The sequence below is a fragment of the Chelonia mydas genome, chromosome 8 (genome assembly GCF_015237465.2).
Source record: "Chelonia mydas isolate rCheMyd1 chromosome 8, rCheMyd1.pri.v2, whole genome shotgun sequence".
NCBI lineage: Eukaryota > Metazoa > Chordata > Testudines > Cheloniidae > Chelonia > Chelonia mydas.
The window spans coordinates 62,790,571-62,814,265 of NC_057854.1; the positions used below are offsets into that span (position 1 = coordinate 62,790,571).

At 41.0% G+C, this 23,695-nt stretch overlaps 1 protein-coding gene across 2 annotated transcripts in view; it reads right to left on the reverse strand.

The window, feature by feature from the left end:
- Positions 1-20,749, reverse strand: part of ASPM (assembly factor for spindle microtubules) — a 37,850-nt gene extending 17,101 nt beyond the window's left edge. The window contains exons 1-17 of one of the 2 annotated variants that reach the window (XM_027826106.3): positions 20,242-20,749; positions 17,926-18,069; positions 15,966-17,319; positions 13,921-14,010; positions 11,413-11,559; positions 10,552-10,797; positions 10,309-10,376; positions 9,514-9,655; positions 9,297-9,427; positions 8,319-8,494; positions 8,091-8,236; positions 7,919-8,004; positions 6,444-6,656; positions 4,696-4,900; positions 4,429-4,574; positions 4,195-4,323; positions 360-554 (exon numbers count right to left, since the gene is read on the reverse strand). In XM_027826106.3, coding sequence (XP_027681907.2) covers positions 360-554; positions 4,195-4,323; positions 4,429-4,574; positions 4,696-4,900; positions 6,444-6,656; positions 7,919-8,004; positions 8,091-8,236; positions 8,319-8,494; positions 9,297-9,427; positions 9,514-9,655; positions 10,309-10,376; positions 10,552-10,797; positions 11,413-11,559; positions 13,921-14,010; positions 15,966-17,319; positions 17,926-18,069; positions 20,242-20,541 — 3,918 coding nt within the window. In that variant the 5' untranslated portion in view covers positions 20,542-20,749. The remainder of the gene's footprint in view (positions 1-359; positions 555-4,194; positions 4,324-4,428; positions 4,575-4,695; positions 4,901-6,443; positions 6,657-7,918; positions 8,005-8,090; positions 8,237-8,318; positions 8,495-9,296; positions 9,428-9,513; positions 9,656-10,308; positions 10,377-10,551; positions 10,798-11,412; positions 11,560-13,920; positions 14,011-15,965; positions 17,320-17,925; positions 18,070-20,241) is intronic. The other variant, XM_037907029.2, reaches the window with a different exon arrangement.
- Positions 20,750-23,695: the final 2,946 nt, after the last annotated feature.

A 23,695-nucleotide genomic window follows, 5' to 3' on the forward strand; every position in this document is an offset into this window, starting at 1 on the left:
AAGAAATTAATGAATTTTCAGGTTCAGTGCTATTTAGCAGCTGGAAAAGAAGCAGAACAGCACCACGTGATCAGAAATGTAGGAACCACTATTTTAAACCCTTTGGTGCACCAATGGGAAACATTAAAAACAATAGCAAATACCTGCATTATGTCCCATTTGGCACTTTCAAAAGGAATAGTCCAGAGTTCTGGGTAGTTTAGTCTGCAGCTACTGAAGGCAGAGAATATACTGCTTTAAGCCTTTGTGATTCCACCAGCAAAACCTCTGACATGGGAATGTGCCTTTTCCTTCAACTTTTAAGTAGAGAAGAAGCTCCTTTTAAAAAGCTTTTTTCCCCCCAGTTAACTTAATTGTACCTGGATGACTGTAGCTGATTCACTTTTAGTTTCCTCCAATTTTGCCTTTTTTAATTTCAAAGTTTTCCTCTCAGCTAAATATCTTCTCCAGTGTTTCTGAATGAAAATTGCTGCATTAACTTTTTTCTGGATGCGCCGGTGAGACAGAAAATTTATTACAGCTGATTGAATAATCCGAGCAGCTTTGTCTTTTTCCTGCAAGGAGTGAATTTCCATTGAAAGTTGTGGTTTTTGTTTGTTTTTTAGTTTAAAAAAGCAAAACAAACAGGAGTATATAGCCAAAGCTATGCCTCCATCGTTTCTCGGAGATCACAGCAGTGTCAGTTGCAAAAATTTACTCAAATACACATTTCACTGTATCTTAGTTTGAGTAACAATGTTTATTTCTCCCTTAAACACACATTTTCAAATAAGTTTCATGTGCTTTTTCAGCATCAAAACAGGATCCCTCTAATTTTAATACATAAAAGCTAATTAGTAAAACTACTATGTTGATTATAGTTATTTTTAGAGATTTGTCAAAGAGAGAGTTTCCCACTAAAAACAAAAGTTGGTTAAAATATATGTAGTGTCATATTTCAATCCTTCCCCCACCCCTTCAGCTTAGATGAGAAGATGTGTTATTTCTTCACCTCCTGTTACCGGAAGCAAAAACTTTCCTGAAATAGATCTTAGGGATTTCAGCTGGTAAGTCATTATAGATGGTACATCTTACGTTCTTGCCTTCTCCCCTTGGACAACGTGCCCTCTTTATTCACGGTCTTCAACATTTTTAACTTTAGATATTAGCAGTAGTGCTAGCTTTTAACTTCAATATTAAGGAACTCTTAGACGAAGTTACTCACCTTTTGCAGTAATGATGGTTCTTCGAGATGTGGGTCCATACGTGTGCTCCACTGTAGGTGTGCTTGCATCCCTATGCTGCTAATCAGAACTTTGGTAGCGGTGTCTGCCAGGGACGCACACGTACGGTCTCTCCTCGTACTGTACCACAACACTCGTCAGCAAGCACACGCTAACCTCCCTTATTTCCTTCTCTACCACAGAGTCATTGACAAGAACTCTGAAGTGGAGGAGGGTGGGTGGCTTGTGGTTTATGCTGGGGTTGGGGACTAAATCATCTCTTTTGTCCCGGTGTATAGATAACCAGTGACTGAAGGGTAGACCTGGAGTCCTTCAGAGCGTGAAGGGAGGCGTCAGTCTTCCCAGAAAAGGGCTTTGTGCCCTCAAAAGGGAAGGTCCTCAACTGTGGAGTACCCCTCTTTCAGGAATCCTGACAAAATGAAGCTATGATGCTCATTGCATTACCACAGCTGTAGAGATGAACCTAGCTGCCATGCTGACTGCATCGAGGGCACATTGCAGCAATGTTTTTGCCACTAATTGGCCCTCCTGGATAATGGCCTTAAAGGAATTGTGATGTGTCTCTGGCAACTTTTCAATAAAGTCATTCAGGTTTGAGTAATTTATGTAGTTGTATTTCGCCATGAGGGCTTGTAGTTGGCGATACAGAACTGCAAAGTGGCTGAGAAGTACACTTCTCTGCCAAAGGATCAAGATGCTTCCAATCCCTATCAGAGGGAGTAGTCTTTGATTGGTGTTATTGGCTGCGGGAGTTGACGGCATCCACCACAATGGAGTTGGGTGAGGAGTGAGAAAATAGGAATTCAGATTCCTGGGCTCAGACACAGTATTTTTGTGTCTGCTCGCTTGCAAGTTGGCACCACTGATGCCAGAGTTTGCCACAAGATGTTTGCCGGGACTAAAATGGCCTAATTAATTGAGAGGGCAATTTTTGAGGAGGATGAAGAGTGGAGGATGTCAAAGAGCTGATGGTGGGTGCCCTTGACTTCCTCCAATTGTATCTTGACTTTTATGTTTTCCAGGAGCTGGCAAACACCCTCATCTGCCAAAGATGGTGTGGGAGGCATGACGGCTTCGCCTGGAGACTAGAATATGCACCTCGGTGTCACTTCCTCCTTGGTACCAGCTTCCTGTTCCTCGATCTCTTGAGGCAGTTAAGAAGCCCTAGATGCTGTGGACAAGGGGGTGTTCTAGGAGGGTTCTCGGGTGAGGCTCAAGAGGCATGCTGTTGGTGCACCACACAAGGGCAGCACAAGGAGAGATAGTGCATGAGTGGGCCTAACAGACAGTGCTATCAAAAGTTCTCCAATCAGCAGTGTAGGGACGCAAGCACACTTAGTGGAGCACCCATAGTGACACTACTCGAAGAAGAAAAATGTAATGCTATACACATGGTAAAGAAGCATGGTGAAATCCTGCAGCCTTGAATGTACCCCAGCTACCTTTCACTTTTAAGTACCTGAATTAAAGTTTGAAGTGGGCAACAAGTTGTTTGGCAATTTGTATAGTCTTGTATATTTCAAAATGAACATATAATTTAGCATAATTCCCTGTAGAAAGTCAGAAATGGAACACCAACATTGTTGAAATTTGCAGTTGAAATGCTTTGGTCAAGTTGTGTGTCAAATCCTATACATTGCACAGCGGCAAGAGACCTAGCTCAAACGTGGTATTCTTTTCATCTTATTTTAAATTGCAAAGTAGTAAAATTAATAAGTGTGGAGTTCTTCATAAAGTTCAGTAAAGCCACTTCAGCCTTGACTTGGGAAAAGGACTGAAACACTCTTATTAACATTAAATGTAACCCTGGCAGAGCACTAGTCTTTACATTGACTACTTCTCATTCTGAAGAGAATGAAAAGACACAATCTTGCTTTAAAGCAAAACGCATCACCATCTTAGTAACGTATGAAGTCCTCAAAAAGTAGTTACAAATGCTACTCTCTGAAGACTATCCATTCACAACTTGGTTGATTTTGTATCCCTTCGCAGCTCCCATTGGCTGGGAACCACGACCAATGGGATCTGGGGGAGGGGTAGTGCTTGCATGGCCATTCTTCTGCTTAGGACAGGGGTGGGCAAACTTTCTGGGCCGAGGGCCACATCTGGGTGGGGAAATTGTATGCAGGGCCGGGGCAGAGGGTCGAGGTGTGAGAGGTGGTGCGGTGTGCAGGAATGGGCTCAGGGCAAGAGATTGAGGCAGAGGAGGGGTGCAGACTGCCGGAGGGGGCTCAGGGCAGGGGGTTGGGGTGCAGGAGGGTTGCGAGGTGCAGGCAGGGGGTTCAGGGCAGGGAGTTGGGGAGCGGGGTGAAGGAGGGGTTCGGGCTCCAGCCTCACTTAGCTAAAGAGGCTCCAGGGTGGCAGAGGTGCGCATTGGGGCCAGGGCAGGCTCCCTGCCTGCATACCCTGGCTCCACTTCGCACCGGGAAGTGGCCAGAGCCATGTCCCTGCGCAGCCCCTGGGGGAGAAGGGGACACAGGGCTCTGCGCACTGCCCTTGCCAGGCCTCCAGGTACCTCCCCCGAAGCTCCCATTGGCCATGGTTCCCCATTCCCAGCCAATGGGAGCTGCCGGGGCAGTGCCTGGAGGCAAGGGCAACGCACAGAGCCCTCCGCCCCCCAGCCCGGGCTGCAGGCATGTGGTGCCGGCCGCTTCCGAGAATGGCGTGGGGCCTGCAGCACCACAGGGGGCAATCCCGTGGGCCAGATCCAAAGCCCTGAGCCCAGATCTGGCCCATGGGCCATAGTGTGCCCACCCCTGGCCTAGGAGCAGCAGGGACATGTTGCCACTTCTGGGGAGCCACACGGAGCCATGTAGGGAGCCTGCTGGCCCCATGCCAACCAGACTATAAACTGGACTTTCTATGAATATTAGAAATGCTGGTTTAGAGAGCTTTCTGGTTGGTACACGGCCGGACAACACAGCTGTTACTGTACTACTTCACAAAAGAATAAAGTCCTTGATAAAAATACCTGGTGGAGTTTTAGCTCTGCTTTCAGTCTGTATTTCCTCCAAACTGACTGAATTAGCCGAGCAGCTCGAGTCTCTTTTCGAAGATCTAGAAGCCGTGAACACAGAAACGACAGATAGGTGATAACAACCTAAAGAAATATACATAAAAAAACACCATGGTAAGTTAGGACTGTCCAGTTTATATGAAATTATATAAAATAAAATTAAAAAAAAAAAAAAACCACCTCTCTCACCTTCTCATCAGGAATTGTATTTGACATATCTGAATGATGAATCATAGCTGGTATTCCACCCAGGTCAGAAACTGCAGTATTAATCAACTGGAAATTTCTCTTTTCATTGTCCAAAAGTTCCTTATAGACGACTGAGGTAGTTATAGCTTTATAACAGAAGGAAAAATATAATCATGTTTGTCAGTCAGATTAAGGGTTTTATTTATTTATTTTTTAAAAAAAACATGCAATCTGCTTCAAAAAACCTTATATTAAAGAATGACTCACTTTGGTCAAATGTTCCAGCCAACATATTTAGAGATGTATCAGATTCAGAGGAAGAATTTAGTGCTACTGTACCAGTTTGTGTACATTCTACTGTTTGAGTGGTACGTTGGGATACAGCTTCCAAAGGCACATAACATGGATGATAGTGGTGAATCAAATAGCACAATACTCTGCCATCTGAGAAAGATACTGTGAAGTTTTCCACCTGGTTTAAAAAAAATAAAAAACCTTGAAATTTTTCACACTCATGAATTAGTACAAGTTTAAAATAGGTCTCATTTGTCATAATATATCTGTAACTGGATAGGAATGTAGCTATGCACATTTCTTTTAATATATACAAAGGAAAATTAAATATATGAAATTCAAGTTATCTGAAAGTAATGCTCATTTGCCGAGTCCATGCTGTGGCTCTCCATTCCTGAAAGTCAGAAATATAAAGGGATGTCTACCCAAAGTAAAAGTGCACCTCATAGAACAACAGTAGTCAAAGAAACCAGACATGGAGAACTCTATGGAAGGATCCTAGAAAGGACCTTCTATAGCATAGTATGTTACTGATGTTTTAATCTACTGTCAAAAAATGTGCTAAATATTTTCAGAATAAGATAGCACCTGTAGCCCATAAATCTTAAACATACTTAACCAACTGACTACTATCTTGGAAAGCAAGAATATGTAGAGAAGCAGTATTAGGAAAACAAGACAAGCAGAATAGAGAACGGAATACACAAAATGCTGTGGAGTTGCTTGTGCGGTACAGTATCCATCATTTTAGTTCCTTGATTTTTATTTATGGGAGTTAAAGAATGGTTTGTGTGAGGGATTGTGACCAGAGGCATTTAAATGAAGACTGATTGTGAGAGACACAGTATCAGGGATGACATTCCACATACATAAGTATTAAAGAGAAGTAGGCATGGATGCACTTGAGACAAACAGAGGAAGACACACACAGTGAAATTCATGAAGTTCAGAGAGAAAGGTGGCTTCATTGATTAGGGACTCAGAAATGGCAATGCCTGGGAAATGAATTTGAAGCCTCCTAAGCTTAAAATAATTAAGTTAGATTTTGTGTTCCTAAATTGTGCCAGCCATTCTGATGAGCAGTAAGTCTCCTTGAACAGGGTTTCACTCCTTGCTCCCTGTCCGTAAGAAACGCCCTACCTCTTGTAAAAATGATATGCCGGCTTGGGGAGAGACAAATACTCACAGGACTATCTTTAGTGTTAATCTTAGTGCCTGAAGTTCTTGAAGGTTATGAAAAACTTATATAGTGGAGGAACTGCTTTGGACCAAGAGGCTCATTAAAAACCATCTCCTTTCCCGCAGACTAGAATCAGCCATCAATGGGATCCTTCAAGGAAGTCTTTCAAAGAGTTTATTCTGCTTGCTCACTAATAGAGGGAAGATTTCCCTCGATTGGTATGTAGCCAGGCAGGTAGTACAGACATTCACTGTGGGAATTCTCTACTAGGAGAATGTATTAAAAATGATAGAAATGCAAGTGGGCCCATGAAGACACATCCTAGATATCTGACATCCCACCAATGGGATAGTCCAAATAAGACTGATAGAACTTCATCCATTACAATACTTATGACAGATCACTATTAATCAATATATATTTGATAGAACACATTTAGTGTTGAATGACATATAATTATAAACATTTCCCATTACAAGACAATGTATCTGCAGATGTACAAAATCTGGAAATATATACACAAAAAACCAGGACTACTTACCTTAATATTGTAAAACCCACAAACAGCATTGACCCAGTCCATCAGCAGCTTCACATTTTTGCTGTAACTTTCAGATGAGTAAGTACTGCTGTTTCTCACTTTACTTTGATAAGAGCAGGACACCAGAGTAGCCATTTGTGTCTTAATATTATGTGTATTCTTTAAAAAAGAAATTTCTTCTTCTAACTGCTTCACATTAAGGGAAACATCCACCTTTAATGGAAACAAACAAATCAATTTTTCTGATACATAAAAAAAACATTACAGTGATCTTGTAAACTTGATGTGGTTAAACAGAGAGGGGATGGTTTGGAAGAAAGCGTCTTAAGTAAGTGCCAGGGACTGACCACTCACACTATTTACTAATATAACAGTTTCCATACTGGATCAAACTAGTTGTTACTCCAACCCAGCATCCTACATGACAGTGGCCAGTACCAGATGCTTTTAAAATAAACTTAAAGGGAAATTGTCTTCCTACCTGGATCAATGGTTGGTTTATACCCTGAAAACATGTATTTTTTTTAATCTTACCTAATGCAGTTGTGGAAGTGGTCATCCATATAACTAATTAAAGAGACTCTAGATCTACCTCAACATCTTGTTGTTGACTGATGCAAATGAATAAATTCATTTTCTCTGCAATATTCTTCAGCATTCAATTGCTCCTTTGGCTTCCTGATAATTCTGCAGCAGTATTCTCTTTAAGATTCTTGCATCAGGTATTATATATAATAAAAAAAAAAGTCTCTGGCTACTTGCTTTTCACATTCCCTCCTAATAGGTTTTATTTTCCATAATGTATACTCCTTCCTATTGGATTCACTTAAGCTGGATATAGATTTTTGAAGAATATTTAGTTGGCTCAAGTAACCTCTTAAACCTTGCCATTAAGCCAAACTCTTCTCCTACTCTCTGCTTCCTTCTTCCATTTAGGGCTATACATACTCCTTGACTCAATTACAAGTACACTAATTAGCCTCCATACTAAGTCCAAAGGTGATTATTTCATTCTTCAAGTGTTTGGAAGTGGTATTAAACACATCCATCTATTTGAGCTATTTTTAGTAGCGCTAAGAGAATTCCTCAGCAAGGAGTTAATTTCTGTGGCCAAAGTTACCTGACCCTTGTTATCACATACTTAACCTTTGTTATAGTATCTGGCACAAGTACAAAAGAAATTCTATGAACAAGTGTACAGAACCTAATTAAAAGGAGTTCTGAATTGTATTACATTTTAGAGCCTAGCTCATCAATGTAGCTAATAGTTGTAAAGCACTTTGAACATACATCACACGATGAGGTCTAACCATGAGAATCCACAAAAGATCATTCTCATGGGTCACCCAGCCAGGTCAATCCAGACTTGACAATTTCAGAGACTACAAATTCTTTGTTGCAAGCCATGCATTATCTCCTCTTGTTTGTAAGATTTCTTAAAATTCTTTACAACTACACACAACTTTATGCAATACCTGGAAAGCAAAGACAATTTTCCACAGCAGTGCTAAAGTTCGCTCTCTGTGCCTGTCCACAATATCCTTAGACTCAATTGAAGCACCTATAAATCAAATACAACAGCGATTAAAATATGTATTCCTGTTCTTCAAATGCATAGTTATTCTAGCGCTACTTTTCAATTCTTACCACATTCATCTTTCAATTGAATTCCCCGCTCTTTAAGAACATGGAGGGCAACATCAACATTATGCATTTTCTGGAGACGACTTATTGCAGGAACTCTTAGCTTCTTTGAGAGACTCCAGTTTTTTGTGAGAAGTTCCATTGTTCTCCTAACAATAAAGTGTCTTAGTTCATCTTACAGAAGGATTAGACAAATATAGATAGTCATAAAACCATTCTGTATCAACTTACACAAGACGAATGCCACACTGCAAGTCTACAGCTAGATTTGTAACAGCAAAGTCAAATTCATCAAGTGGTGTCTGAATATGACTAACAGGTAATCCCAGGAAGCCAAGATGACGGGAAAGGTCACCTTCACCACTCAGGAAGTCTCGTGAAAATGCCAGTAGAACATCTTTACTATTCTAAGGGGAAATAAAATAAACTTAGACCAAATGACCATTTTGATCCCTTCCCCCAAATGCCTTTCGCTTTATTTGTCGTTTAGTACTACGCATAAGATACAAAAATTCAAGTAGTTAAATATCTCTTCATGGCATTTAAATTGTGTCCACAATATTCTAACACTGACACAGATAGCTAACTGGTTTCCTAATGACAGCTTTCATAACTTCCCTAGTGTACAACAAAAAATATCAAGCTGCCGTAACATTAGTTAATCATACCTGCTCTGCATCCTAGTTCATGAATAATTTTTCTTTTTATTTATTCATGCATTTAATTCCTTAAACAGTGTTGTAGTCTAATAGACTACATACGATATTTATACCATGACTTCAACTGACTAGAGTAAAAATGGTTTTTAGTTCAACATAAATGAGGCTATTTACTAATCAAACATATAGCATGACAGATAGGACATGCAGCCTAGCTTTCTGGAACAAAGTATTGTAGGACAGCCCTCAGATAAACTTTCAAAATGCAAGAAGATTTAACTTCAGATAAATGATGTGGCAAAGCAGTATTTAGTCTTAGAAAGAAAAGGAAAGCACCTCTACAATACAAGGCTCTTGAGCGCTCCCTATAAATTATATGCACTTCAGAAGTCCTGATGGTAAGTCTTACAGAGCTAGTGACCTCCTGGAAGATTTGCTGAGTGTGAATAGTACTAAAGTCCTAACATTAAAAAAGCAACTTTATATTATATGCATACAAAGTCATATGTTCAATCAAACATTATTAAAAGAAATGGCTATCATATTTTACCTTGAACTCTGCATCCTTGCAGAAGAGGCAAGGGTCGTGGTCAATGATTCTAGACTGTTTGGCATGATCAAGAAAGCAAACTAACAGCAGTAATTTTTTCAGTGTAAATTTAGACAAAGCTTCTTCATGACCTAAAAATATTAAGTTCATAAAGATGTTATTTATTAATGCAAAGTTAAATGCTAAAAATAGTCTATTTTGAAAAAAAAGTAGTTACCATCCCGATAAAGGTGAGGTACAGTGGGGTGTCTGTATTCAGCTGCTATATCGGGGTTCCAAAGTAGGCGACTGAGAATAAATATTGCCAAACCCATAACATCACTATTACTCTCCAAAGCAATCAGTTCTCCATAAATAGTCTAATGAGAAAAAAAAGGAAACCTTTTTAAAATTTAAAAAAAATGCTCACAATTGTATCATTTATTTCTTTAGAATTTCAGTAGGCTATATTCAAAATAAATAGCAACACACTATTTAAGAGTTTCTCACTTGCCCAAATCATTAGTAACCTAGCCCATTTCTTTGAAAACAGATTCATCTGAAAAACAGCAAACAAAGTTTCAATCCTAGTTTTATTCCAGTAGGTATCCCAAATACAATGTCCATCTAAAAAGTTAAAATTTGTATCAATGGGATCTACTGGTTCTTTGATGTCTGGAAAGTGTCCTCTGATTCCATCAGGAGTTCCCTAACCAGTCCCAACATAGCTGGCTGCAGTGTAGTGGGAGCGCGCTAAGTGTCAATTTCCTAGCGACTACTGAAAGGTAAAGTTACTTGAGCAACACCAAAGGAGCATCAGCCCAGTTCCAGGGTATTCCTCACAGAAAGGCACTTTTAAATTGTCCGATGAAATATTCTCTTTCGTAACAAGACAATCATGAATTAAAAGGAAATGTGAAATTGTTCTGTTCTGATAATAAACCAGAGCTGCCTGTCAGCTATAGTTGAACTTGAGATCCACTCTTGGCATAGGCTTTACAAAAATAGAGTATCCATAAGAAGCATTGCTTACTTCCAGACCTATGCGTAGCCACAAAGGGTTGTAAGATAAAAGCCAGTTGAGGACTTTCTGTCTTTCTCCTGCAATGAATGTAAAGTATGGTGAAATGTTAAATTCAGCAAACACTTTTAAACCATATTTCATCGTTACAAAGCCATCTGGTTAAAAGTTTTTCTACTCTACTTGCTACACTTATAATATGACTCAATGCTATTTTACCAAAAATACTAAATATCAACCTTTGTACATTCTTACCAATATCTTTCCAAAGATGCCTGTCTTTCCGAACTAGCAAACGTCTAGTTTCAATCTCAAACTCCAGTCTCTTAATAGCTTTAACCATTGTTTCAGAGGTAAACAAACGGCAAGCTGCATGTCGTAGTTTATTCAACCTGCATCGAGCAGTATAAGCTCTCAGGGACATTTCTTCTTTTGTTGGTGCTCTAGGAACACTGGCTTTATGATGATTTTCTGCTCCCAAGATAAGTGCAGCTGCATTTACTAATTGAAAAAAAAGAGAATAAAAAAGAAAAATAGGTCTATATATCCAACATAAAGGTAAATTAGCATCTGTTTTACAGGAGTTTGCTATTTTTGCTATCATTTTACTTTTAGTTTAAATGCATACTAATACACAGATGACATATCATGAGAAAAATCAAAAATTCTCAAGACTGTACACTTTCAGTTAAAGAACATGGAAAAAAACACAAATATATAAAATTTCAAAATAGCATTCAGAATTTCCTTCAGTGCAACCTCTACTGAAACAGACACCCAAATGTTAGCTCTACAATTATCAAAGTAGCTCTGTAGGGATGCAAATTGAACTTCCTTTCATTACAATCTCAGGACAGAAATTCATGAAGTGGGTGATGGGGGAGGGGAACCAACCACCTCTTAATATAAAAATTACCCTTATTGAAAAGTTAGTTACATACATACAGATAAATTAATGAAAGCTTAATTGATACTAGCTTTTAGCTAGTGGTTTCATTCATTATATATGAGTTTACTTAAAAAAAAATTCCTAGAGCAAGTTTTGCTTTATATATTGACATTACAGTGTTCCCATGATTTAGCAAGAGTGCACTGTTTCAAAGTTACCTACTTTACCTTGTGAACTCTCTGTTTTTACAGTAAAGTCATCAGGTGTAAGTATGAAATTCAGCCACCAGGTAAAGCCTCGCTGCTGCTTTTCCTTCCAGCGCTCATCATAGAACATGTTTTTAGCAGCAAAAGGCATTGGATGCCTAGGAATGACTTAAGGGGGGGTGGAGGGAAGAGAAAGATTATCTAAACAGACAAAGTTCAAATTAAAATTATTTATGTTTTCTTCAAATATGCAGTTCTTCACTTTAACTTGAATGACTTGCACAAAAATGGAATTATGAGGAAAGTATTTATAGACCACATGCCACATTTATTGTACTTGCTGTTGTCTTCAACTAATAAGTTCTTCAAGACAAGGACAAACAACGAGGAGTCCTTCTGACACCTTGGAGACTAACAAATTTATTTGGGCATAAGCTTACGTGGGCTAAAACACACTTCATTTGATGTAATGCCAGCAGTGCCCCTCTGCCACGTACATTGGACAAAAATTTGTCATCAAGAATTATAACATTCAAAAACCAGTAGGAGAACTCTTCAATCTCCCTGGACACTCAATAACAGACTTAAGTGGCAATTCTTCAACAAAAAAAAAACTTCAAAAATAGACTCCAAAGAGAAACTGCAGAACTGGAATTAATTTGCCAACTGGACACTATCAAATTAGGCCTGAATACAGCCTGGGAGTGGATGGGTCACTACAAAAACTAATTTTCCCTTGCTGATGCTCATACACCTTCTTGTCAACTGTTTGAAATGGGCTACCTTTATTACACTGGCCTCATTAGCACTACAAAAGTGATTTTTTCCCTCCCTTGGTATTCACACTGTCTTGTCAACTGTTGAGAAAAGCCCACTTCCACCTCAATTGAATTGGCTCGTTAGCACTGACCCCCACCCTCCCATACACTTGGTAAGGCAACTCCCATCTTTTCACGTGCTGTGTATTTATACCCGACTCTGTATTTTCCACTCCATGCATCTGATGAAGTGGGTTTTAGCCCACAAAAGCTTATGCCCAAATACATTTGTTAGTCTCTAAGGTGCCACATGGACTCCTCGTTGTTTTTGCTAATACAGACTAACATGGCTACCACTCTGAAGACAAGGACAGTTATTGGTATGATAGTTCATGCTATTATCTAGTGCTTTATCAATATTAACAGTAATGTTAAGTAGCCTAGTGCTTTTAAGTATACTGAAAAACCTTTGAAGCATGATTTATTGTCACATTTCTGCCTACATAAATACAGCACCATTTGATTCCACATATCTGCTCCTTGAGTGTATTCAGAATCACAAGTTATTAGTAGAGGTGAACAAATAATTGATTTTTTGGTTTGCTGTTAAAAAAAAAAAAGGTTTCAAGCGAACTAAATGTTTCGTTGATCCCAAAACACATTTTAGGCATCCAACTTCTTTTTTTTTTTTTTTTTACTAAAAGTAAAAAATCTGGGAATAAGGGGCTACATTGTCAAGGGGATTTAGGCTAGGTCTACACGGGCAATTGAGCAACAGGACTTTTGTCGTTCAGAGGTGTTAACCCGCCCCCCTCGAGAGACAAAAGTTTTGCCATGGCAAGTGTCAGTGTGAACAGCGCGCTGTTGGCAGAAGTACTCTCCCGTCGACAACGCAAACACCGCTCGTTGGGGATGGAAATATTTTGTCAGCAAAAGTGCTGACAAACAGCAGCTACACTGCCCAACTTTCAGCAACACCAACTGTGTTGCTAAAAGCTGTGTAGTGTAGACAAAAGCTTCGGCACCATTCAGACAGCCCCACCCCTTTATCTCCCTGTGGAGCAAGGACTTGAACCCAGGTCTCCCATATCCCAGGTATGCGCCCCAACTACTGAGTATGGGAGTATTCTACGTTAAGGAGTATTCTCAATCTCTCCTGCTGAAGCTGTTCCACTTTGCATTACTAATTAAATATTAATTGGGCCAGAAAGTGAGAATGACTCGGCAGCCTGGTGATTAGAATACTCCACTGGGATGTGGGAGAGTCAAATTCCAGTCCCTGCTCCAATTAATATCTTATACAACATGAAACAGTCTCAATACAAGAGACTGAGAAAGACCCACCTCAAAATGCCCCATAGCCAGGACAATGTCCTGGTATACGGGAGACCTACTCTAGAATGTGGACTTGACCCTTAGTCTCCCGCATCCCAGGACAGCGTCCTAACCACTAACCTAAAATTTATCAGGGCATCACCACACTACCACCTCCTCCCCACCATTTTATGGCTCCATCCCCCAAAAAACTGTTTCATATTATCAAAACAAACTGTTTCATTTTCCTCTTACCAAAACATTTTGATTTTTTGGTTCAGTCATAACCAAATGTTATCTGGCAAAGTCTACCAGAATTTGAATTGGCAAGCAGTTTTGGGTCAACGAGAACTACACTTTTAACAAAAACTATTAACCAAAAAATTTTCCCAGTTCAATTCTGACATTCAATTCAAGAAAAATTCTGACTTCATGGATACTGAAAACCTTTGTTTACCTGTTTTTAATGGTTTCATGAAGGTCAGCTGAGACTGTGCCACACCATCAATGGGCTTAGTAGTTTTGATGATAGTTTTAGACAAAGAACCTAAAAACGTTAACAAAATATCAGATGCCAGCAAAAAAACCTATTTATCACTGAAGGTGAGACTACCACTAACAAGCAAGCAAGGTATAGTTAAGGATTATAGCCTTGAGTCCATTCTTTACCAACCCTATCAATTATGGGGAGAAGTATAACATGATAAGAAAGATCATCGCTATAGAAAATTCCTTAACTCTAGCTGGTATAGGTTGACTAGAGGTTTTATTTTTATCTTTAAATTACCTTCCTGAAACACACTGAAGGAAAAGTCAAAAACAATATTTCAATGTCATCTGTGATGGAGAAACATTAATTCTCTAGATGCTATGTAAGCATAATTATATATAAATCTTCTGGCTAATGAATGTTAGAAGAATGCAGATAAATTGCTTTGCTTGGCAACTGCAAAAAGAGTGGAATAAAAAAATTGAAGTGTAAGTTGCCAGTTAAAAAACACTACTACATTCCATGCTTCCTCACCACACTGAGAAAAAAGTATTACCTGTAATTATTCTCAGAAGATGCACATCCTAATGGACTACCACTTTAAAGTCTATTACCAGCACAAGGTATTAATTTCCAAAGTTCAAAATTCTAAGCCACTGGCATCTATCTGGATGGTCTAATGAGTAGGGTCCTAGCCCGGGCTGTGCGAGACCTGGGTGTCCTGAGATTCATGAGACCTCCTGGGTTCAACTCCCTGTTGTGACACAGACTCCCTACATAACCTTGGGCAAGTCATTTAGTCTCTGGATCAGTTACCCATTATAAAATAGGATTTTACCTTGTGTTCATCACTGAAGGAGGCAAGATATGAATTCATTCTGATCTCCTGTGCTGTTCCACAGCCAGGTACCATTCAGCATTTATATGTGAACACATTGCTCAAGTAGAACAATGTTAGGCCTCAGAAAAGTTAAATTGGGTGTAAGTGTTTCAAAATTACATTTCAATAGTGCAATGTAGCTATATTTAGGGCTGGGGCAAACTGTGTACTGTTATCTCGTCACGCTGCCTCTGTGCTGTTATATCGGTATAACCCTATGAAGACAATGGTGAACATACTTGGAAGACAAAGAGATTACAGAGCTATAACAGAACAGATTTCCACCTGCAAGAACCTTTACAGGCAGTTATACAAGGGCAGGAAAACCGCATCCTAGCTTTCAGTTCCCACGGTGAGTTTGCACAACTGATAAAACTTGGACTCTTTTTTTAAGAAATGGCATCACAAGGGTCACTTTTCAGAGCAGACGTATATTTTAAGAAAATTATAGTGTTAGTACACCAAAGAGAGTTATACTAATGTTAGACTGCTAAATGAGCCAATTGTAAGAAGTAGAGTGAGCAGAGAACCAAGTGTAGAAATTTATGGCACCAGAAATGCATTCACACCTGTGAGCTATTGTGAATAGTCTTTTAGAGAATACCAGGTGAGACATTTAAGCAAACTTTTTGAAATGTATTAATACCAATTATCTGCATTTTTGACAGCACATCACATTCCATGCTAGATTTTCCACAGCCCCACCAAAGTTTATCTAGCACTTCCTCTCCCCATCTTAAAATCCCCTTCATCTACCACCTCTACCCACATTTCTTGCCTGTTGAAATAAACTGCTCAGAACCAGGGCATTGCTCCACAAAGCCACAGGAGACAAATCTAGTACTTCCCCAGCAATGTTGCTAAATATGGCAAGTCTTCTAGCATACCACAAGACTATTTAGTCGATACCAGTTAAGTGGCTTCTGCTAAATGAATGCAGACAGTGTATTCTATAGGCACACTTTATTGCTACCAGACAACTTGAGAAGTTGCTACAGTATCGTCATACTTGCTGCAGAAAGAGGTACTGAAATGCTGAGAGTTCTAGGGGTCCCCTTACAACATTTTGGCAAAATATGGAGACACAAGTTATTTTCTTTCACTAGAGAACACAAATAAAAAAAATGCTCACCAGCTTTCTTTCTGTGGTGTAGTTTCTCTCTGCTTATGTGCTTAGAGACCAGTGGTCTTACAGTAGTTTTTATTTTACTGTCAACACAAGATGTAAAGATTCTTTTGGTTTCTGTTTCTTCCACATATTCTGTAGCTGTAGTCTTAATATCCTCTAAGTATACTTCATTTTTCCTCTTACGACTATGTAAAGTAGATCCAATGGAACAGGAATGTATTTCATCTTTGTGACATTTGGTTTCACCTGAGATGGGATCTATAACCGGAAGGTTCTGGAGTATTTCTAACTTTGAATGTCTAGGAATTATACTTACATCTTCCCGTATCATATTATTAAGAGATTTTCTAGATTTTGGCTTAGTTGTCTCCATTCCTTTTCTTTCAGCAGCAGACAACTTATTTTTGATGACAGTAGCAGAAAGCACAGGACGTTTTTTTGGTTGTTCTCTTTGGGAGCAACTGCGAATCTGAAGATCCTCATCACAAAGAGGAAAACAGAGATGATTTTGTTCAGGTTTGGTACAATGAAGTAACTGAGATTTCACTACTGGCGTCTCATTAAGGACATCATTTGGAAACTTATGTTCTACAGATATACTTATGTACTGCATTTTTTCATTTTCTTTCCATTTTGAAGATGACGACTTCTTTGTGATACAAGTCTCCACACTGGAGGATAAAGAGGATGGTGAAACAGATACATGGACTTGAGACACTGATTCTATAGCTAAGTTGTCTTTTACAAACTGATCGGGTGACAATATGGGAGCAACTTGCTCTGCTACAATTTCTACATTAAGTTGATAACTGTCATTTATAAAAGAATCTGGACTTAAAATTCTCCTTTGACTCAAAGAAGAGTGCAAGGCTGCTGTACATTCCGGAGCACAAACATGTGTATTTGATCTGTGTGCTTGTACTAATCCAGAAGGAGAACTATGTATACTTGAGGATTTTATTTGCTCATTAGGATTATGAAGTTTCTTGACGTTACATGTGTCTATTTCTTGCAATAATTCATCATTTACCACTGTACCAAGAACTGAGTATGTAGTAGATCTTCTCATTGAAAGAGGTGTGCAAATGGTATCATGCTGTTCTTGCAATACAGGACTGATAGGAGATATAGGCAGTTTGTTTTCTAAAGTGATAAGCGAGTTTTTTGAGGGGGACATGCTACCTCCTACCACATCCAAATTTTCACAGGACTGGAGCGGGCTTCTAACTGTATCTGTTTTTTTGGAAACACGAAACGTTTTGTTTACATTTTTAACATTTGAATGTTTTTGCTTAGCTCTTGTAGAAACTGATCCTTCTGAAGTATTTTTCTTTTTAATAGCATCCCAAAGACTCTTCTGAAAAAGCACACACACCAAAATAAGAAAAAAAAAATTAAAGAGTTTCCAAAGTAGTTGCTTTTTTAAAAATATAATACACATATATATTTATGCACACAGATAATGAATTGATAGCTGACACATACAAATACTAAGTTTTTAATTTTGGTTTTTTTTTAAAGTTATTTTGAATAGATACACATTAAAAAAGTAATATGTAGCCACATGCTCTATGCACTTACCATAAACTTTGAAATGCCCACATCAGAAACAACACACCAACATAGCTGAAGCACAGCAATACAATGCAATATAATCCATAATCAAACCAACCAGGAAAATAAGCTAAAGCCACTTTCCTACTCCAATAATTCACCCTTAAGATGTTCTACCATTTTCAAATGGGAAAAGAACAACTTTGAAGCGTTCATCATATTTTGGCTATTTCAGGTGAAAGGAGAGCAAATTCCAAGTTTATTGGGGGCTCCCACTGAGGATACCCAGTCAACAATTCATCCGTGCCTACACTAGTAGAAACAATTGCTACATTGCAAAATTTTGACTCACAAGCAAAAAACAAATAAGACAAAAATAATTAGTGTCAATTAAAAATACATTTCTTACCTTTTTCTTCAGAGGCTGCTCAGCAACACCCAACAATACAGCCTGATGTTTTACAATGCCATTAACAATAAAAGTTACCAGTTCTCTAACTTTTCCTTCTTCTAATGGCATCCATGTTATAGAAATAAAGATTCTTTCTCCAGACTACAAGAGAATGAAGTATTAAAACAAAAATATTGTAAGGACATGAAAATATTTTTAAGAGAATCTATTATTTAAAAAAGAAGCAGTGAACAGAAGTGTTAGTGTCTGTGAATGCTTTTAAGTAAAGTACTATATAAATGCTAAATAGTATGGCTTACATTTTCAGTCACTGAATGCATAAATATGGGTTGGTCTCTCAACATTTTTAAAGTTGGGTGCATAAATTTACTTATTAGATGAATTTACAGTTATGATGGTGCACAGGTGAGAAAGTGCAAAACAGACAATAATGAGGTCAGGAGATAGAATGGATATATGAAGAAAGAAAAGGATGTGATTTTCACTGACAGGAAAACCTGCTAAAATTATTTCATTACATTACTAGCTGTTAAAAAGATCAGTAGTTCATTCATATTTTGTAGTACATATATTTGAATGCTTGTGAAAAGGGCTATATGGGAGTACTGTAAGCAAGAAGGTGAATTACAGACATGCAAGAATAATATTATTAAGTATCCTAAATAATTATCAGAATGTAAGCAAAATTTTAAATAAGCATATTTAGATTTTCTAAGTAATTTTGTTCTCATTTAGCTCAAGTACCCAAGTTCTAAGTTTTGTGTTGATTAGAGCAGATAGACCAATAAGGTCATTGAAAAATAATGAAGATAGTGTCCTTCTTACATGCCAGTAGCTCAACTTTGGGATGTTACAGGGGATTAGAATTAATTTGTTGAACAGCTAGAACTCAGGGAAGATTCTTGCCAAACACTAGGTGAGCTACTGTACATTTTGCTGCTCTGCTGACACTAACACCAGTAGAGTGAAAAATTCCAGTATCTGAAGCACTCTGTGCACTTCTAGCATTACCATTTCTGTCGTTTCACTTGGATATTTGAATCAATATAGCAGCAAAACAGGCAGCTGATGATGGAAAAGGAGAGAAACAAGACAGCACTGCAAAAACCAAAGACTGACATTATGTAATGCCTGAAAATCTCACTATACTTTACTGGTCTTTGTAGCAAAAAAAAAAAAAAAAAAAAAAAAACTGACCGTACATCTTTTTTATGCTTCTTTAATATTAGAAAGAGGTTCCATACACAATTAACTCATCTAACACATTTACTTGCACTACTGGTAGTAAATTGTGGCAGCTATCACTTCCTCAGATTCTGCTCCCTATACTAAGTACCGTATAGATAAATATTGCTGTCAGGAAGGTACTTGTCAAAATTAGCTACCTGCTGTTACAAAGATGGACCGTATACTCCTGGGGGAATTCTGCACCAAAAAATTAAAGATTCCACACACAATATTTTAAAAATCTGCATATTATATTTGTCAAAATAACACAATATAATCACACCAGTTTCAATTATTTTTGGTCATTTATTTCAAAATACCTGACAGAAAGTATGTCTGTAACAATACAGACAACAAAAAAGATTCAGGAAATGTTCTTTGACAAATAGATTCCTTACTAGGCATATCAGATAACGTCATAACCTCATCTGTGGTTCTTCCCATTGGGAGTGTGTGTCTAGCAGTGACCAAAACAGCCTTATGATTAAGCTGTATGTTGTTTTATCTTAAGAGTACCGCAAAGAACACATACAAGAAATTGAGAAAGACCCACCTCAAAATGCCCCATAGCCAGGATGCTGTTCTGGTATACGGGAGACCTAATCTAGAATGTTTTATCTTAAGAGTAGGAACAACAAAACATAAGAAATTCTTCAAACACACAAAAGGCGACACATGTCTGTCTTACCTAAAGCCTAACCATTCTGAAACAGACAGAGGCTAAGCTTCCTCGAGACACACCTACCCTCTGCAGGGTTGACTGGTCAGTTTCTCCCCTTAACTATCTGTCCAGCGGCTTTGACAGCACAGGGGGTTGAGAGGCCCGGCGCCCCAGGGAGCGGGCAGTCAGCGCAGGACGCAGATGCCAAGAGGCTGCACGGACAACGCGGGTAACCCGCGGCCCGTTGCTCGTGGAGAAGAGACCCGTCGCCCGGGGAGGGCAGCAGCGGAGCGGGCGGCTCTGCCCAGCCTCCAGCACCGCCCCCACGAGCCCCTCCAGCCACTGGGGCTGCCCGCAGAGGTCTGGTGAGAGGACGCGGAGCCGCACGGAGCAGCAGCTCAGGCTCTCCCCGGGCCCGGCCCTACCTGGATGAGGAAGCGCCGGCGCTCCAGGCTGAAGCCTGTGGAGGGAGCCGGGAAGCGGTCGATAGCCACATCAGCCTCCTCCGGGTTGGGGTTGTCTACGGCCAGGAGCCGGGTGCAGGAGGCGCCGGGCCGGAGGCTGCCGAAGCTGAGGAAGGGCGGCCGGGAGAAGTGGGTGAGAGTCAGCACGGCGGGGTCCTCCTCCTCCCTATCAGCCCAGCGCCGCCTCCGCCGCCCGGGGCTCTCGGCCGGGCTCAGATCCCAGGCAGCGGCGGCTCCCCTGCGCAGCAGCTCTGCAGCCATCGTCGGCTTGTTGCTGCCGGGGCTCAGCGCGGCCCAGTCCCCGCGCAGCCAGAAGACCCGCACGAGCCAGACTGACAAACAGGCAGCGCGGTACTAACCGACCCGGCCAACCATTCAAACCCAGCGCCACCGCCAATCCCCAAGCGCCCCCACGGCCCGCCAATCCCCACACAGCCCTGGCCCAACCCGCCCACCAACCAGCGGCGCAGCGTTTCTTCTCGGCCACCAATCGTCATACAGTGCCCGCCCTCTAGCCTCTCCGCCAATCACAACGCGGCGTTTTATTTAAATATCAGCTCAGAGTTAGTTGGCTGGGGGTGAGCTCCTCAGAGCAACTTCAGCTGGCGGGCGAGCGCCTCGCTCACGGGGCGGGACTTGGCAGGGTCAGGCAGCCCGGGCAGGGGGCTGGCTCCCGGCTCCCTCGGCCGCCGCCGTCCCCACCCCCCCAGCACAGAGGGGAAGGGAAAGAGGATTCCCCGGGGAGAATTCCATGCGCGTCATGTTTGGGGGCAGTTAGGGATGAGGCGCCTCGCCCCTCACCACTCCTGCCTGCCTAAGAAGCTGCCCCCGCCCCACGGGCTGACAACCAGCCTGAGCCCACTCCCCTGTGTAATGGACGCGTCGCTGCAAGAGCCAGGCGTTTCTTCGGGAGGGCAGGCTGGTCTGGGGGCACGTTTACACCACAGCCTGTAAGGGATGTATGTTGTTGTTATGTAATTACTACGATGGCTGACCTCTACGCTACCCTCCTGTCCAAGCCAGTTTCCACCAACTGGGGGGGTTTAGTATTTGTTATGTGACAGCAATACAATTCAAATCAATACAGGACCTTTTACTTCAACGCTGGCAAATGTCTACCAAGAGCATTTTGAATTAGCAAATAAGTCAAAACATAAACGGTTACAATTAATTTACTCTAAGGGTAGTATGGTTGGGCTGAATGCCTGGAAAGTGCGGCTCTGGAACCTGCCTGCAAAGATGGGGAGACTCCCCTGCCAGGGGGAACCCATCTCTGCACACACACCACACACACCCCTTGGACTGTCCTCCCAGCACCTAGATCTCCTCTCCCCACCCCCCCGCCCCCAACACTGAGCTGGCACATATGACTGTCCTTCAGCTACAGGGTGCCCTGTGTAGGGTAGGATGGGCCATCCAGGGTCAGCCCCCTTCACCATTCAGTCCCACACCCAGGGACTGCCCCCCGCCCAGGACCCACCAGCAACTGCCCCCAGGACCTAGCCCCCAAAAGGACTGCCCTCCAACACTCAACCCCCCATCCAGGGATTGTGCCCCAGTATCTAGCCCCCAATCCAGAGACTACCCCCAGCCATCAGTCCCCCCACCTACAGCATATCCCCCACGCACTGGCTGCACTTTGCTCCCCAGCCCCCTGCACCTCCCTCCCTGCGGTCCTAGCCCCTTGCATCCCCCTCCCTGTGCCTGCTGGTCTCCTACCTTGGCTGCACATAGCTCAGCTTTGCAGCCTGCCTGCCACTGTGGTCCGAGTGCCAGGGAGCCTGCTCCTGCTGGGGTTGATGGACCCATGATCCTATGGGGGAGGAGGAGAGAGCTCTGAGCACCCTCCTGCCAATGCTGCTGGGCCTGATCCTGCAGGGGGTGGGAGGGGCTGACACCACCCCATTTTGCACTCCTGCCCAGCTCTGCATCCTAGAGCAGGTGCCTCTTCTGCCGCACTCTAGTTATGGCCTTATCACATGGATTGCAACTGTGTGCTGATAAGGCTGCAAGTGGCTCACAGGTTGAGAACTGGTTTAGGGCAAGTAAAATGCAATGAGCACAGTGTAATCTCTGCCATACAGAGTTTGCAATGTAATACAAGTATTTTGTAGTCAGACTGTGTCTCACAATAGCTCCCCTAACACTTGCAAGAGTTCCAAGTACACACAAGGAAATCTATTGTCAGTCTGTACATGCATACACATGGGCATGCAGTGACTACAAGTTGGTTAGAAAACTTCTCTACATCTCTCACCTAAGCACCTGCCACAGTTACATACACTGACATTCAGCCATTCCACAGAAGAAACTGCTGTGCTAATACAATAGGGTTTGGGGTTTTTTTGCAGACAGATCTACTGTGTAGTCCTCTTTATAGAACGCCATCTAGATATTCAGAAATACTTGGAACCTACACTTGAGGCCAGCTTTCCAAAAGCACTCAGCAGCTCCTAGTGGAAACAGTAGGAGCTGTTGAATACTGACAGGTTTCAGAGTAGCAGCAATGTTAGTCTGTATTTGCAAAAAGAAAAGGAGTACTTGTGGCACCTTAGAGACTAACCAATTTATTTGAGCATAAGCTTTCGTGAGCTACAGTTAGCTTACGAAAGCTTATGCTCAAATAAATTGGTTAGTCTCTAAGGTGCCACAAGTACTCCTTTTCTTGTTGAATACTGAGTGTTTTTTAAAACATCTGCCCACTTGATTTAGGAGCTGCTGAATACTGATCAGTTCTGAAAATACACCCATGCATCTGAACATCCTAGTTTTTACTATGATAAAGGATATATTTTTGTAATTGTCAACTTCATCCATGCTATGGTCTGCATGACATTAACATACTAGTTCTTGCCTGTGCCTATTAAAGCAGCAAATATCCACCCTATCCTCTAGTTTTTAATGCAACGGGAGGCAACATTGGTTTGCCATATAGTTACTATTGGCCCAATCCTACAATAGCAAAGTACCATTAACTTCAGTGGAAGCAGGATCTTCCTTATATCCTCTCACTAAGAAGCTAAAATAATTAAAGTTTATAGTACCATAGATACACATGACATTTTACAAGCCATTTTATACAGATCCCTGCTCTAAGGAGCCTAAAGGTAGGTTAATTTAACTAACTATAAGACAAGGTTAAACCACAAAGCAGGAGAATACTGTATTGTCTGCCTATACTGAAAGAAGGACAGGAGACATTTGACATGGGTTTAATCAGGCCACAGCTTTATTATTAGATGGCTGGGACTATCCAACAGACAAAAGTGTACAGTGCATGTAACCCCATGTTTATTCTGTGATTACCAGGGGGGCTTTTACCAGCTCCCTCTCTTTTTTCATCTAAGTCCCTCCAGCAAATTTATTGCTGGGTGTGACAAGTTCGGTCACAGAGACCCCCTTGGCATTGTGACCT